Raw genomic sequence first — 12934 nt, 5'->3', positions numbered from 1 at the left:
AAGGCTAGGGATGTAGCTCAGGGATAAGGTGCCCTTGAGTTTAATCCCCAGTACCAAATAAAATAAATAAATAAAGAAGAAAAAAGAACTAGAGAGGAGCTAGAAGAAATGGTAAGGAAATGAAAATACTAATTACCCCGATTTGATTAATACACATTGTATACGTGTTTTGAAATATCACACTGCACCCCATAAATAATGTGCAATTATAATTGAAAAGAAAGAAATTAAAATAATTTTAAAAGTAGAGTTATATTGTAATTAGGAAAAGCATTTCTAAACTGATTCTGATGCAGAATTAATTTTGATACAGAAGCTAAGGTAAGAATAAATGGGGGAGCTGCAATTGTAGCCAAGTGGTAGAGTGCTTGCTTGCCTAGCATTTGTGGGGCACTAGATTCCATCCCCAGCACCACAAAAAATAAATAAATAAAATATTCTGTCCCTCTACAATTTAAAAATACTTATAAAAAAGAATAAATGGATACTAATCTATGAAGAATTGTTATAGTTATGTTCTCCAAGGAATCAATAATGAGATTATCAACCTTTTTAAATAAGTGCTTTTTACAAGAAACACCTTGTGATGAAATATGAAGATTTTTATGTCAATAGTGAAATTAGATAAATTGCAGAGCTTTTAAGTAGTTCTCCTTAGTACATATAGAGTAATGCATATATCGTGAGTATATTTTTGTTGATATTGTTTTTGTACTGGGGACTGTACCTGGGGCCTTGTGTATGCTAAGCAAGTACCCTACAACTGAGCCAAATCCCCAGCTCATAAGTATATTGCTCAATGAATTTTCAGTAACTAAACACAGTTATGTAACTGGTACCCATAGAGAAATAAAGATGGTTCCCATAACATGATTGTGACATAGAAAAAAATCACCAAGAAGTAAATTAATCAAGGTCATTGGATATAAATCATGTATTAAAATTATTATATTTGTATATGTCAACAACAATTAAATGGAAAATGAAGTTATTAAAATGATACCATGTACAGCAGTATAGGAAATACTCAAGACATTGTCACTGAAAACTGTAGAATGCAGAAAAATCAAAAAACCCTAACCAAATGAGAGGTATAAAGTTCATGTTTTGGAAGACCGTGTTATAATGCTGTCTATCACTTCTTAAAATGTTCTATTGAGTCACTGTAATCCCACATGGTTTTGAGGAGTGGAGAAATTGGCAGGCTGATTCCAAAAATTATAAAAATTATAAAAATTATAAAGGCCAAGTATGGTTAAGGCAGTCTTAAAGGAAATACAAAAACAAAAAAAGGCTGGGGGGAGGTACAAAACTGAAGGAACCGTACTATTAGATATCAAGGAATATAATAAAGTTAAAATAATTAAATTAGTGTAATATTGACAAAAAGGTAGAAAAAAGTATATCAATAGAACAGAACAGAGTTCAGCAACTGTCATCCTTTTGTCATAACTTGATTTATGACAAAGGTGACACTGCAGTGCCTTGGGAAAAAGGTGATTTTATAATAGATGCACTAGAGCAATTGGATATTTGTATGGGGAAATTAAAAATCCCTTAATTCCCAGCTCTTACCATGATACAAAAACGAATTCCAGTTAAATTGTAGTCACAATAAAGTTTTAATAAGAATAGACTATGTTTGTGAGTTGGATCGACAAATTTCATAAATGGGTTATACAAGGCACAAACATAAAGAAAAACATTTTTAAATTTAATCATGTTTAAAATGACAAAAAAAGACAGTGAAAAGGCAAACCATGGAAGACCTATAACCCAGAATGTAGAAAGAATACCTACAAATAAGAAGTAAGAGTCACACAATCTTTTAGGCAAATCTTTTAGGCCTATAATTATAATTGATAGAACTTTGTCCCATCCTTCCAGCCTTAGATGCATTCTTCCCAAAGTCAGTTCCTCTTCTTTTGTAGCTTTTTTTTTACATATGTATTTTAAATTATGATAGTTACTTATCTTTCAATTTCAGATAGTTATTGACTTCATTTTATAGAAGATAAGGAGTTGGGTCTTTCAAACAATCCAGTCTTATACCTTTTTTTTTTAAAATTCTTGTTGTTGTAGACGGACAGTATGTCTTTATTTTATTTGTTTTATTTTTATGTGGTGCTGAGGATCGAACCCAGTGTCTCTCATGTGCTAGGCAGGCACTCTGCAGCTGAGCTACAGCCCCAGCTCCAGTACTCTTAAAGAAATATCCACACTTTCCTGTTCCCCTCCTCATTTTTTTCCCCATCCTAATTTTGATAACACTCAGTATTTCAGTTTATGATTAATTCAGTTTTTCAGTGTTCATATTTTGACTGGAAATTTATTCATAGGAGAGTCATGAAAATTTTCATTATTACATTTCTTCTCTTGTGTAACTTTTTTCCCCATAGGGTTAATAGTAGATGTCTTTTTAAGTTTTTTTTTAAGTACAATGTGATTATCCATATATTCACCAGTAAACATGTACCAGTCTCTCTTATTTTAAAATACAAATTATTTTTTCCTTCCCTCTTTTCCTTTATTTTTAGACATCACTCCCAAAGTCCTTCATTCTTCTGTTTTTGTCCATGCTAGTTATTCTTTATATCTAGGATGCATGTCATTTGAGAATCTTCTTTTATTTTTATTTTATATATATATTTATTATTATTATTATTAAGATATACATGACTGTAGAGTGCCTTTTGGCATATTGTACATACTGGTGTATAACTCTAATTAGGATTCTATTCTTGTCGTTGTACAAGATGTGGAGTTACCCTGGTTTTGTATTCATATATAAGGACAGATCATTAATTCCACTGTCTTTCCTATTCCCCTCCCCGCTCCCTTTCCTTCATTCCCTTTGGTCTAATCCAAGGACTTCCATTCTCCCCACCCTCCCTTGTTATGAGTTAGCATCCACATATCAGAGAGAATATTTGGCCATTAGTTATGGGGGCCTGGCTTATTTGACTCCACCCATTTACCAACAAATTCCATAATTTTGTTCTTCTTTATGGCTGAGTAATACTCCATTCTGTATATATACCACATTTTTTAATCCATTCATCTGTTGAAGGACACCTAGGTTGATTCCATAGCTTGGCTATTATGAATTGAGTTGTTGTAAACATTGATATAGCTGTGTCACTGTAGTATGCTGAGAATCTCTTTTTATCATGAAAATTCCTGTTTTTGTCTGTCCTGCGTTTGAGCTCCTGTTCTTGCATCTTGTATCTTCTTTTCTTGGTTTATTCCTTTGTTTTGATGGAAGAGATTCTTTAGTCACTTCCTAAGAAAAGGTATAAGGGTGATGAATTTTTGTTGTTGAGATCTTGCATATTTTGTACCTCCTACTTGCTTGTTAGTTTATCTGGGGAGTAGAATTCTAGATTGGAAATCATTTTCTTAGAATTTTCAAAGCATTTTACTGCTGAGCACTCCACTGCTATTTTGAATCCTGATAACTTTGTAAGTGACCTGTACTTCTCTGAAAGCTTTTTATGATCTTCTCTAGCATTTTAAATTTATTATAATATGTCTTGGTGTGGTCTTGAATTCAGTATGCTTGGTTCAAAACAGTGTGTCCTTCCAGTCCAGAAACTCACACGTTATAGTTCTGGGAAAGTTTCTTGAATTATTTTTTGGGATAATTTGAACTACTCAGTTTTAAAATTCTTTTTTTCTGGAGCTCTCATTATTTAGACCAGGATTTCTTGCATTGATTCTCTAGTTATCTTTTTTCTTTCAATTTTATTTAGTCTCTATGTAAGGGAAGATTTGGGGATGATTTCTTCAGCTGTATCTGTCCTCTCCCCACTTTTTTGTACTTCACTTGTCACTTACTTAATTTCCAGTGAGTATATTGGTGATGATTTGTATGTGAAGTTTTTCCCCTGCTGCCTGGATTAACTCTTACTGGTTTCATTTTATTTTTATTTACATTTTTTCAAACATGTAGTGATGTTGTCTTTTGTTTCTTCTCTGTGCATTACGTACTCAAACACTTATTAGATGCTTTGTGTGAGTAGGCAGGGCTTATTGTCTGATGGATTTTTTAGTAGGATAACCTAGCTGGGTGTAATTTCTTTGAGGGATTTACAACTTAGTATCTTGTCTTTTGAAATGGTCTGCTTTTCTGGAGAGAAAATAATCTTCCACCTGTGGAGGATAAATGTGGCTGCTAACTTTCTAGAATAAAACATGGGAAAAAGATTAAATTAGGTCTCTTTTTTCACCTGTACTTAATCTCTTCAGTTTCCTTAATGATGGTATCTTATATGCCTCAGTGCAAGGTTCTCCTGACTCATGATTTCCACAGAGAAAATGTGACCTCCAGTATTCATGACAAATCAGCAGTCACTTATATCCTTCTTTTGTTCTCATGTATGCCTTCTCTATCTGCTTTAAAATTTTTTTTTCCCTTTTGGCTATGATGTGCCTTGGTATGGTTTTCCTTGTACTTAACCTGATTGGGAGAATTGGTGAACTCTTATAAATTAACGTCTTCACCAAGTTTTGAAATTTTCTTCAAGTATTTTTTTCTGCTGCATTTTATGTCCTGTGACTCTCATTACATATATGTTCAATTACTTACTAGTGTCCAACAGATGCTAATTTAAAGCTTTTTCTTTCTGTTATTTAATGTGAATAATTTCTTTGACCTGTCTTCAATACTGTCCTTCTCAGTTCTGCTTTTATGCCCATCTAGTGATTTGTTTTTTATTTCAGAGTGAAATTTTTAGTTCCAGTATTTACATCTTTTTCACAGTTTTCATTCTGCAGAAATTTCCAATTTGTTCATTTATTATAAGCATATTTCTCTTTTTAATTTTAACCATGTTTATAGCTAATTTAGCTGATTCTAGGATCTGTGTTACTTTATAGTTTCTCTCTACTGAATGTCTTTTTCTCAAGTGTAGGTCATATGAGCTTGTTTCTTCATATGTTTAGGAATGTTGTATTTTTTCTATACTCTGAATGACATACCGTAGTGACTGGAGAATGTTGATTTCCTTCCTTCCTTCCTTCCTTCCTTCCTTCCTTCCTTCCATTCATTCATTTTATTTGTAGGCAGTTAATTTAGCTGAACTGACATCTAAACTGCGCCTGCCAAATGGGGCCAGCAGCTCAACATCTCTGTTCAGTTGTTTTAGCCTTACCTGGACTGCTTATAGTCTTTCCCACTCGTACACGAACAGCTAGAGAGGTGGGCAGAATTAATATGCAGAGTTCAGGACTCTTTCTTTGTGGTTCTCTATTTTCCAGCATATTCCTCCTTCCTTTTCAGCTATTGTAGACTGAAACTGGTTTTTAAAACCAGTAAAACTTAAGATTTAATCAAAAGTTTTAGTTGCTAACTCTTAGGGCCTTCCTTCAGGAAAAAAAAAAAAAAACCTGTAAAAACCGGAAGCCCTCCAAATCTGTTCCCATCCTCAGAGTGTTAATCTCTCATTTGGTTGCTCAAGTATCTTCAGGTAACAAACTATAGAAATGATCCCTGAAAGGATAGTCTTAGTTTTTAAATATTTTTCCAGAATTTATAGTTATCTGTGGGAAGGTTATTCTGATACAAGATATTCTATTATTGGTGGTGGTTGGTGTTGGTGTTGCTGTGTGTGTACACGTGTATATTCATTTTGTTTGTTTCAAAAATAATATTGCATGAGTTTATATTGATACTTCTAATTCAGGACTATAAAAATTTTATTTGCATCTGCATCTTCTATATTGAGAATCATGGCTCTCGAGATCAATGCAGAAGATAGGGATTAAATAAATAATGTAATATTTAATTCTATCAACAAGTAAATAATATTGCTGCTTAATTTTAGTTCTTAAAGTGATTAAATTCTTCATTTTGGATTTTTGAAGTCTGTTTTCAATAGATTCTTTGGGAAGGGCTTATGGGAGCAGTAGTTCCTAATGTTGTATTCTGAATACAATATGAAACAAATGTTGTATTCTAGTAACTCTGAAAACCAGAGTTTCAATCTATAATAGGAGCTTAAAATTAAGGAAGAATATGTTGAAAAATAAACACATAAAACAATTTGTTTTAGTGAATATAAAGCACTTTGCTCATATTTTCTTTCCTTGACTATGTTGTTTTGTTTTCTTTTGGCATAAAGTATCGCTTTTGAAAACTTTGATGTTGGCCTTCTGGGTTGATATTGTTAGGTACATATTGTGTTTGTTTTTCAATCAGAAGTTTTAAATGAAATTTCATTTTTCAGGGGAGTTTTTCTTAAATTGTAGTTTTCATTATTTTCTTAAAACTCTTTTAGGAATTCTGTTGCCTGTATATTAAATATTCGTTGCTTCATTAGTTGTTTTATCTCAAATTCTTTTCATCTTTTTTCTTTTAATTTAAAGAATGTTCCTCCTTTATACTTTCTAGATCCCTTAAAGGATCATCTGTTAGCAGGGTGCAGTGGCGCATGCCAGCAGCTCTGGAGACTGAGGCAAGAGGATCCCAACTTCAAAGTCAGCCTCAGCAATTTAGCAAGGCACTCAGCAAGTTAGTGAGACTCTGTCTCAAAATAAAAAGGACGGGGGATGTGACTCAGTGTTGTCAAGTGCCCCTGGGTTCAAGCCCTGGTTTTAAAAAAAAAAGGATTATCTGCTATATGTATTTGCCACGTTCATTTGGTTTATATATTTCCAGTACTATTTTTCTTTTATCTTTAATGCTTTTCTGAGTTTTGTTATTTCTTATAGGTATATTATTTCTGAGTTTTGAAAATCTGATATATGCTTTTCTTTCTTGCTTGAATCATTTGGGGACAGGGGGGTTCCAGACATTGAACTCAGGGACACCCAAACACTGAGCCACATACCCAGCCCTATTTTGTATTTTATTTAGAGACAAGGTGTCACTGAGTTGCTTAGCGCCTCAATTTTGCTGAGGCTGGCCTTGAATTCGTGATCCTCCTGTCTCAGCCTCCCAAGCTACTGGGATTACAGGCATGTGCCACTGTGCCCAGCCTTGAATCATTTTTGTAAAGTCCTTTGGCTCATTTTGAAATAGTAGGTTACAATCTTCACCTGTTTTGTGGATGTATGCTTCTGGTATGTTTTTATTTGTTAGGTGTTATTTTGTATCTTATTCTTTTTCCTTATAACAACTTTATGGGGCTGACCCAACATTATTTTCCATTGCTTACTTTTTGTGAAATTGGATGTCCTGTATGCTAAGATGTGGTTCAGGATGGCTTTTTTCTGAGTGCTACTTTTGCTGTTTTGGGCTCTCCTCAAAACTGTGCATGTGCTTTCTGAGATTTCTAGGTCATTTTCTTCCCCACTTATTTCATGTGTACCTGTGGTGCTCAATTTTAATTCTACACCCATTGCTTTATACTCATTTTACCTCCCTATCAAGGAATGGTCTGTTTCAAGAATTCATAAAGGATAGACTGTTTCAACTTCTTAGTCTTAGACTTCACTGTGGACTCCTTGCACTTAGTCACTATTTAAAGGACAAAATCCTTCCAATTATAGCTTCGATACTCCAGTTAACTGCTGGTTTTGATGAGTTCTTTGCAGTTTGGGGAGTATCTTGTTCTCAGTTCTGGCAGACATGTTTCTTTTTACTTCTTCCCATGCAAATAATGATACAATACAAGTCTTTTGGTTGTTGGTGATTTTTTTCTCCACCTACTGTTTTAGTGGGGATTTATTGAAATTCCTGTCACCCAGTGTTGTAGATGTTGCCTCTGGGTTTTTGATTTACTATTTAGTTTTATATTATTTTTTTCATGGAAGCTCAAAAACATTGCCACTGCTTCCATTATTCAGAATCTTTCTAATTTATCACTTAATTGCTGTGATGTCATAAATTTTTTTTAGGTTTAACAAACTTGTCCTAATTAGATTATGACTTTTCCCGAGTATTTCTTAAATCTTAAGCATTTAAGTACTGTCCTATATAGAAAACAGCCTTTATTGTATCCAGCATAGTACTGAACATGTTTGTAATTGTCAGTTTGGAAATTTATGTAAGGATGATTATAGGCCACCTTGTAACTTATTAATAGTAGGATTACTATTAGGTCAGATTACTATTATTTTTACTAGTAGAAAGCTACTCTAATAAATAAAAAGGAAACGTGAGTGCATCAACTGGCCTGCAGGAAGCTAATTCATCATTTGGCATATATGCCTTAGCCTGTTGGCTTCTTTTTTTAAACGTTCCTGGAAGACATTGATTCAATGTATTATGGCACAAAAGAGTTCACAAAATAATAAACATCATAAAACTGTATTGGAAGTAAAGCAGATGTCGTCCTAAAGAATGATAGCCCATTTTTTTCTGTTTGTCACAGTTCAAAAATTTTTCAGGAAATAGGGAAACCCTTGAGCAAAGCAATGGTCAGGATGGTAAAACAGTTTTTTAGAAGATTAAATTAAAAAACAACAACAACAAATCTAGAGCAGTTCATTAATATGAAGGAAAGCAAAGGGGTGTATATGAGATGATAGAAATGGTACTAATGGAGGGAACTGAAGAGTGTAAATAAGACTTTAAAGGTCAAACAATACATTAATTTTTATATTGGGTACTAATTTTAGTGATCTTGTTATCCTAGCAGTGGCCCAATTCCTTTGCTTTTGAACTGGTGCTCTAAAAAATGGGTCATTTTCTGAAACACAGCAGAACTTTGTTTATTTGATAAAACTTGCCAAGATATTGATAGTGTTAAGAATTTTGTATTTCTTATTTTTATTTCACTTGGATTCAATGCTTAAAAGAGTCGTACTTTATTTTCATTTATGAAGATAGATTATGTACTTTATGTTTATTTGAAATTACTACTAATTTTTACCTTTTAAAAAATCTTTTAACAGGCCTCAACAAATAATGAAAGCTCTAATCACAGTTTTGGAAGCTTGGGATCTTTAAGTGACAAAGAATCAGAGGTAAGTACTTCCATTTATATGGTACTGTTAAAATAAAAGTTGGTATCACCTTTTAATTAAGTAGGGCTTTTTTTTTTTTCTTTTTCTCCATCGTTGTAATGCTGAAGTTAGAGCATTTAAGGTTCTTTTAGGAATATCTTGTGCTACCTTGTGAAACACAATATTTAGATTGAAGACTGTATTTGACATTAGAAAATACTGTTCCTTTGGTTATGTAGCTGAACTTGTACATTAGTGATATACAGATATCTTTAATGGAAGACCATTGTTAGCTATTCATAGTTCTATCAGATGAAGGTGGTTTTTGAAATATGTTGCATTTGATGGTTTTCTGTTATTACTTTTGTATTTCTCTCCTTAGTTTGAAAACAAGTAAGAGTGTGTGTACTTTCTTAGATACAGATATTCATTGTTATCTTGCTTTTAGAATTTCTTATGAAAACATGTTGCTAGTTTTCACTTTGTACATTTAAAAAAATCTGATGAATCCTTCCCCTCATACCCACTTACTGACCCCACTAAGAAAATACACAGTGTAAGTAGGGATTTGAATCCCAGGTAGAGTTCATTTTGAACATTATATACTTGATGGCATCTTTTAAAAAATAGGTAGACAGGAATTTCTTTGTGTTTTAGCATTCATTTGTTGATGCTACAACTTCACTTTTTGTGACCATAGACTTTTCTCTCAGATTATATACTTGTCACTTAATGTTTAACGTTTATGTGTGTGTGTGCTTGTATTTTCCCTGTCAGTATTAACTTATTTCTGCTTAATTCATTTCAGTGTTTCTTCTTCTTGGGTTAGTATAGATCTGTCACCTTGTTAATACCAACAGGTGGTCAGCACTCTCTTTTGGCCTTTGGTTTCAATGTTCAGTGGAAAGAGAAGTTCAATGATGACATCTTTTTAGTCCTTTGTTATTGAAAGCATCTAGGAATCTCTAGGTAGACAGTTGTGCAGTTCTGTGCAGGCACCCGGACACTCCAGAGGAGTGTGGCATAGGGTTCTCACTCATCAGGCTTTCCCTTCCGCAGAGACAACTGGCAGGCAGCTGAAAGGACTGTGCAAGTGACGGGACTTTATCTGCAGTAGGTTCCCTTGAGGTAAGCGTTAGTAGCCCCTGTAGCACCAGATTATCACAGTTTAGATTTTTTCAAATAAACACACTTATACTAAGTCCTTAAAAATGGCAGCTTTAGCTCTAGTCAAAGTACAGTTTTTTAAACATTGTATCAAGAAATTTTTACTTTTTATTTCCTGGTCTTTGGAACATTTCTTGATATTTTCATGGAATTGGGTGTATTCAGTAATTTAACATGCTCTTCTTTTCTAGTCTTTTGTGTTAAGAAGGGCAGGCAATAAAATAATTTTGAGGTTTTTTTTTTTCTATTCACCAAATGTGGCGTTTTTATATTTTTTTTAAAAAGGCAAAAAATTAGATCACCTGTAACCATTATATCTTTTATATTCTTTGGAGGTATCTATACTCCCCATATAAGTTATAGATTTAGGTAGTACATAAACTCTTTCAGAGAAGTTAGCCATAAGAAAATTCCTCTTACTTTTAGAGAAGTCCAAAGCTACATTTTAAAAATGTTGGTGTTTTGTTTTGTTTGTTTTAAGAACTATAGTTACATTTGCAATGAAACACAATTTGCTTAACCATTGAATGTACAAAGTTTTATTTGTGTAGAAGTTTCATGTTTGGGGTACTAGAAAATCTTGAAAAAATCTTTTGGCTTTTGCCTATCTGGGATTTTTAATAAGTCTAGTGGCAAAATATTGGGGGCATTACTACAGATTATACATTTTCCTTAACATACAAAGAATCAACTTTTATTATTATTTTGTTCTGTTTTTCCATGTAAGAAGTTGCTTATCTGGAAAGCGAATTCCAGGTTTTACCTTTATAGTAGGTACCTTAATTAACTCCTTTGAGATGAAATTTCATACACATCAAAATACAGATATTCACAATTTGTTAACTGAATTGGTTGAGAGTAATCTGTTGCAAATTATGTAGTATGCCATTAGCTTGATATCATTTATTTTGGTAATCCATTCCCTGATCATTATGTTTTTAAAATAGTCGTTTTGGTTTTGTGAGTAAATAGTACAAGAAGGTTTATTTCTTTAAAAATAGCTGTCTTCTACCACCCACCCATGCCCATCCTCAATTCTTTTAACTTTTATTCCTGGTATTTATTTCCATATTTTAATATAAAGCGTACATGTTATTTTGGTTCATAACTTGCATATTATCTGTTGATTCCCTCTTGGGTGATTTTACCTAGCTAATGTCCCCATTCTCTACTTTGTATTCTTCTATCTGATACTCTTTTCAGACACTCAGAATCCTATTTTTTTTTCTGTCCTCCGTTATAACTAAAAAGCATGTGATAGGCACTGTTAGGGAGATTGAATCTCCTTCAACTGAAATTATTATTTTTCTTATATGTGAATTACTCTATGTATGAATTTGACTTATTTCTAAATGTAGAATGAAAACATTTTCCTCTTGTTAATAATGAAACCAAGATAGGCAGGCAGTGGTTTTGTTTTTCATTTTGCAACACTCTAGGTCTTTTGAACAGGCTCCAAAATTCAGTGTTGTTTTCAGTAAGCATTTACTGCATATCTGCTGTCTTTTAGTCTCTATGCCCAAGTACAGGATATAAAGATAAACAGGATACAATCCCGTCCTTCAAAGGAGATCAGTGTCTAGTAGGATTGACAGATATTTAGACACCATTTTATGAACAGGGTGTGCTGTGCTGTAACATTTAAATAAGCACAAGGGAATATGAGAGCAAAGATAGGCAACTCCCAATTCCATCTGTCTTCAGAAGAAGATAGGCAAAAGGGCTTCCTTCAAAAAAGAGATGATAATTGACTAAGAAAGGCTGTGAATTTATCCCAAAGAACAAAGCATGAGAAAAAGGTAGGCAGAAGGAGACTAGAGTGTGCTTTTGCTTCTGTATACAGGTGTGAAAGTAACTTGGTTACAGGCATAGATCAGTGACTCTCAGCCCCTCGTGCACTTTAGATTACCTGAGAAACGTAAAAATACCAAGCTGCTTTGTGATTCCAATAGGGAATCTTACGCTATAGGGAGTATATGCAAAAATAGTGAAAGATAATCAGGATCAGGTTTTGAAGACTCTTATATCTCATGATATGGAATTTGGACTTGAGGTGATGGAGAACCACTGAAATGGGAGAAAAAAAGACAATGTAGAATTGTAAAAGGCTTTTACAGTGTACTTTTGGCAGTGTAGAGGATAGGATTGAGTTGTTAGGAAAGTCATTTTGTTAAGGAATCCTACTTTCATTACAAAACTCCAAGTCCCCAAGGTTTAATATTGAGGTGAAAAAGTGGGAGAAAGGAGAGAGTTTCTAATTATACTATTCTCAAGTTTGTTGGACTCTGTTTTCTCCTTTAGATTCTCTACTGAGAAGTTACTAAGACTTTCACTATCCCGGCAAATGCTTATCAAACTATAATGTGCAAATGAATCATTTATATTCTTAAGTCAGTAGGTCTGGATAAGTGTTTGCATTTCTTATAAGCTCAGACATTTCACTATATTTAAAAATTATAATCAGCAAGATTTGATGAGTTTGAATTAGCATAAAGAAGAAAAGAAAGGTACAAAGGATAATTAAAAGGTATCTAGTTAGATTGAAAGGTATCTAGCTTTAGTTCCTTTGACTGAAATAGATAACACAGAATGAAGATGAATAGATTTGTCACACTAGAAAATGAATTTTGGTAATATCAAGTTTGAATACCTGTGGAATGAACAAATGGGGATATACCTGCAGATGGTAGAAGCTATCTGGAATTTGGGGAAAAGGTCAGACTAAGAAGTGTTTGGCCATACATATTAATCAATGGATGGGTGTAGATAGCACAATCTCAGAAGTGTAGTCTGAGGATTCCTAGGGGTTCTTGAAGTTCCTTCAAGGAGTCTATAGGATCGGAATGGTTTTTGTAACAGTTCTAAGAAATTATATGAC

At 33.4% G+C, this 12934-nt stretch overlaps 1 protein-coding gene across 1 annotated transcript in view; it reads left to right on the top strand.

The window, feature by feature from the left end:
• Positions 1-12934, top strand: part of TLK1 (tousled like kinase 1) — a 149200-nt gene that overhangs the window by 75334 nt on the left and 60932 nt on the right. The window contains exon 3 of the mRNA XM_081261081.1: positions 8839-8910. Coding sequence (XP_081117207.1) covers positions 8839-8910 — 72 coding nt within the window. The remainder of the gene's footprint in view (positions 1-8838; positions 8911-12934) is intronic.

Source organism: Spermophilus citellus (assembly GCF_964194105.1).
Source record: "Spermophilus citellus genome assembly, chromosome: 11".
In the NCBI taxonomy this organism is placed as follows: domain Eukaryota; kingdom Metazoa; phylum Chordata; class Mammalia; order Rodentia; family Sciuridae; genus Spermophilus; species Spermophilus citellus.
This window is presented reverse-complemented; position numbering and strand designations above follow the sequence as displayed.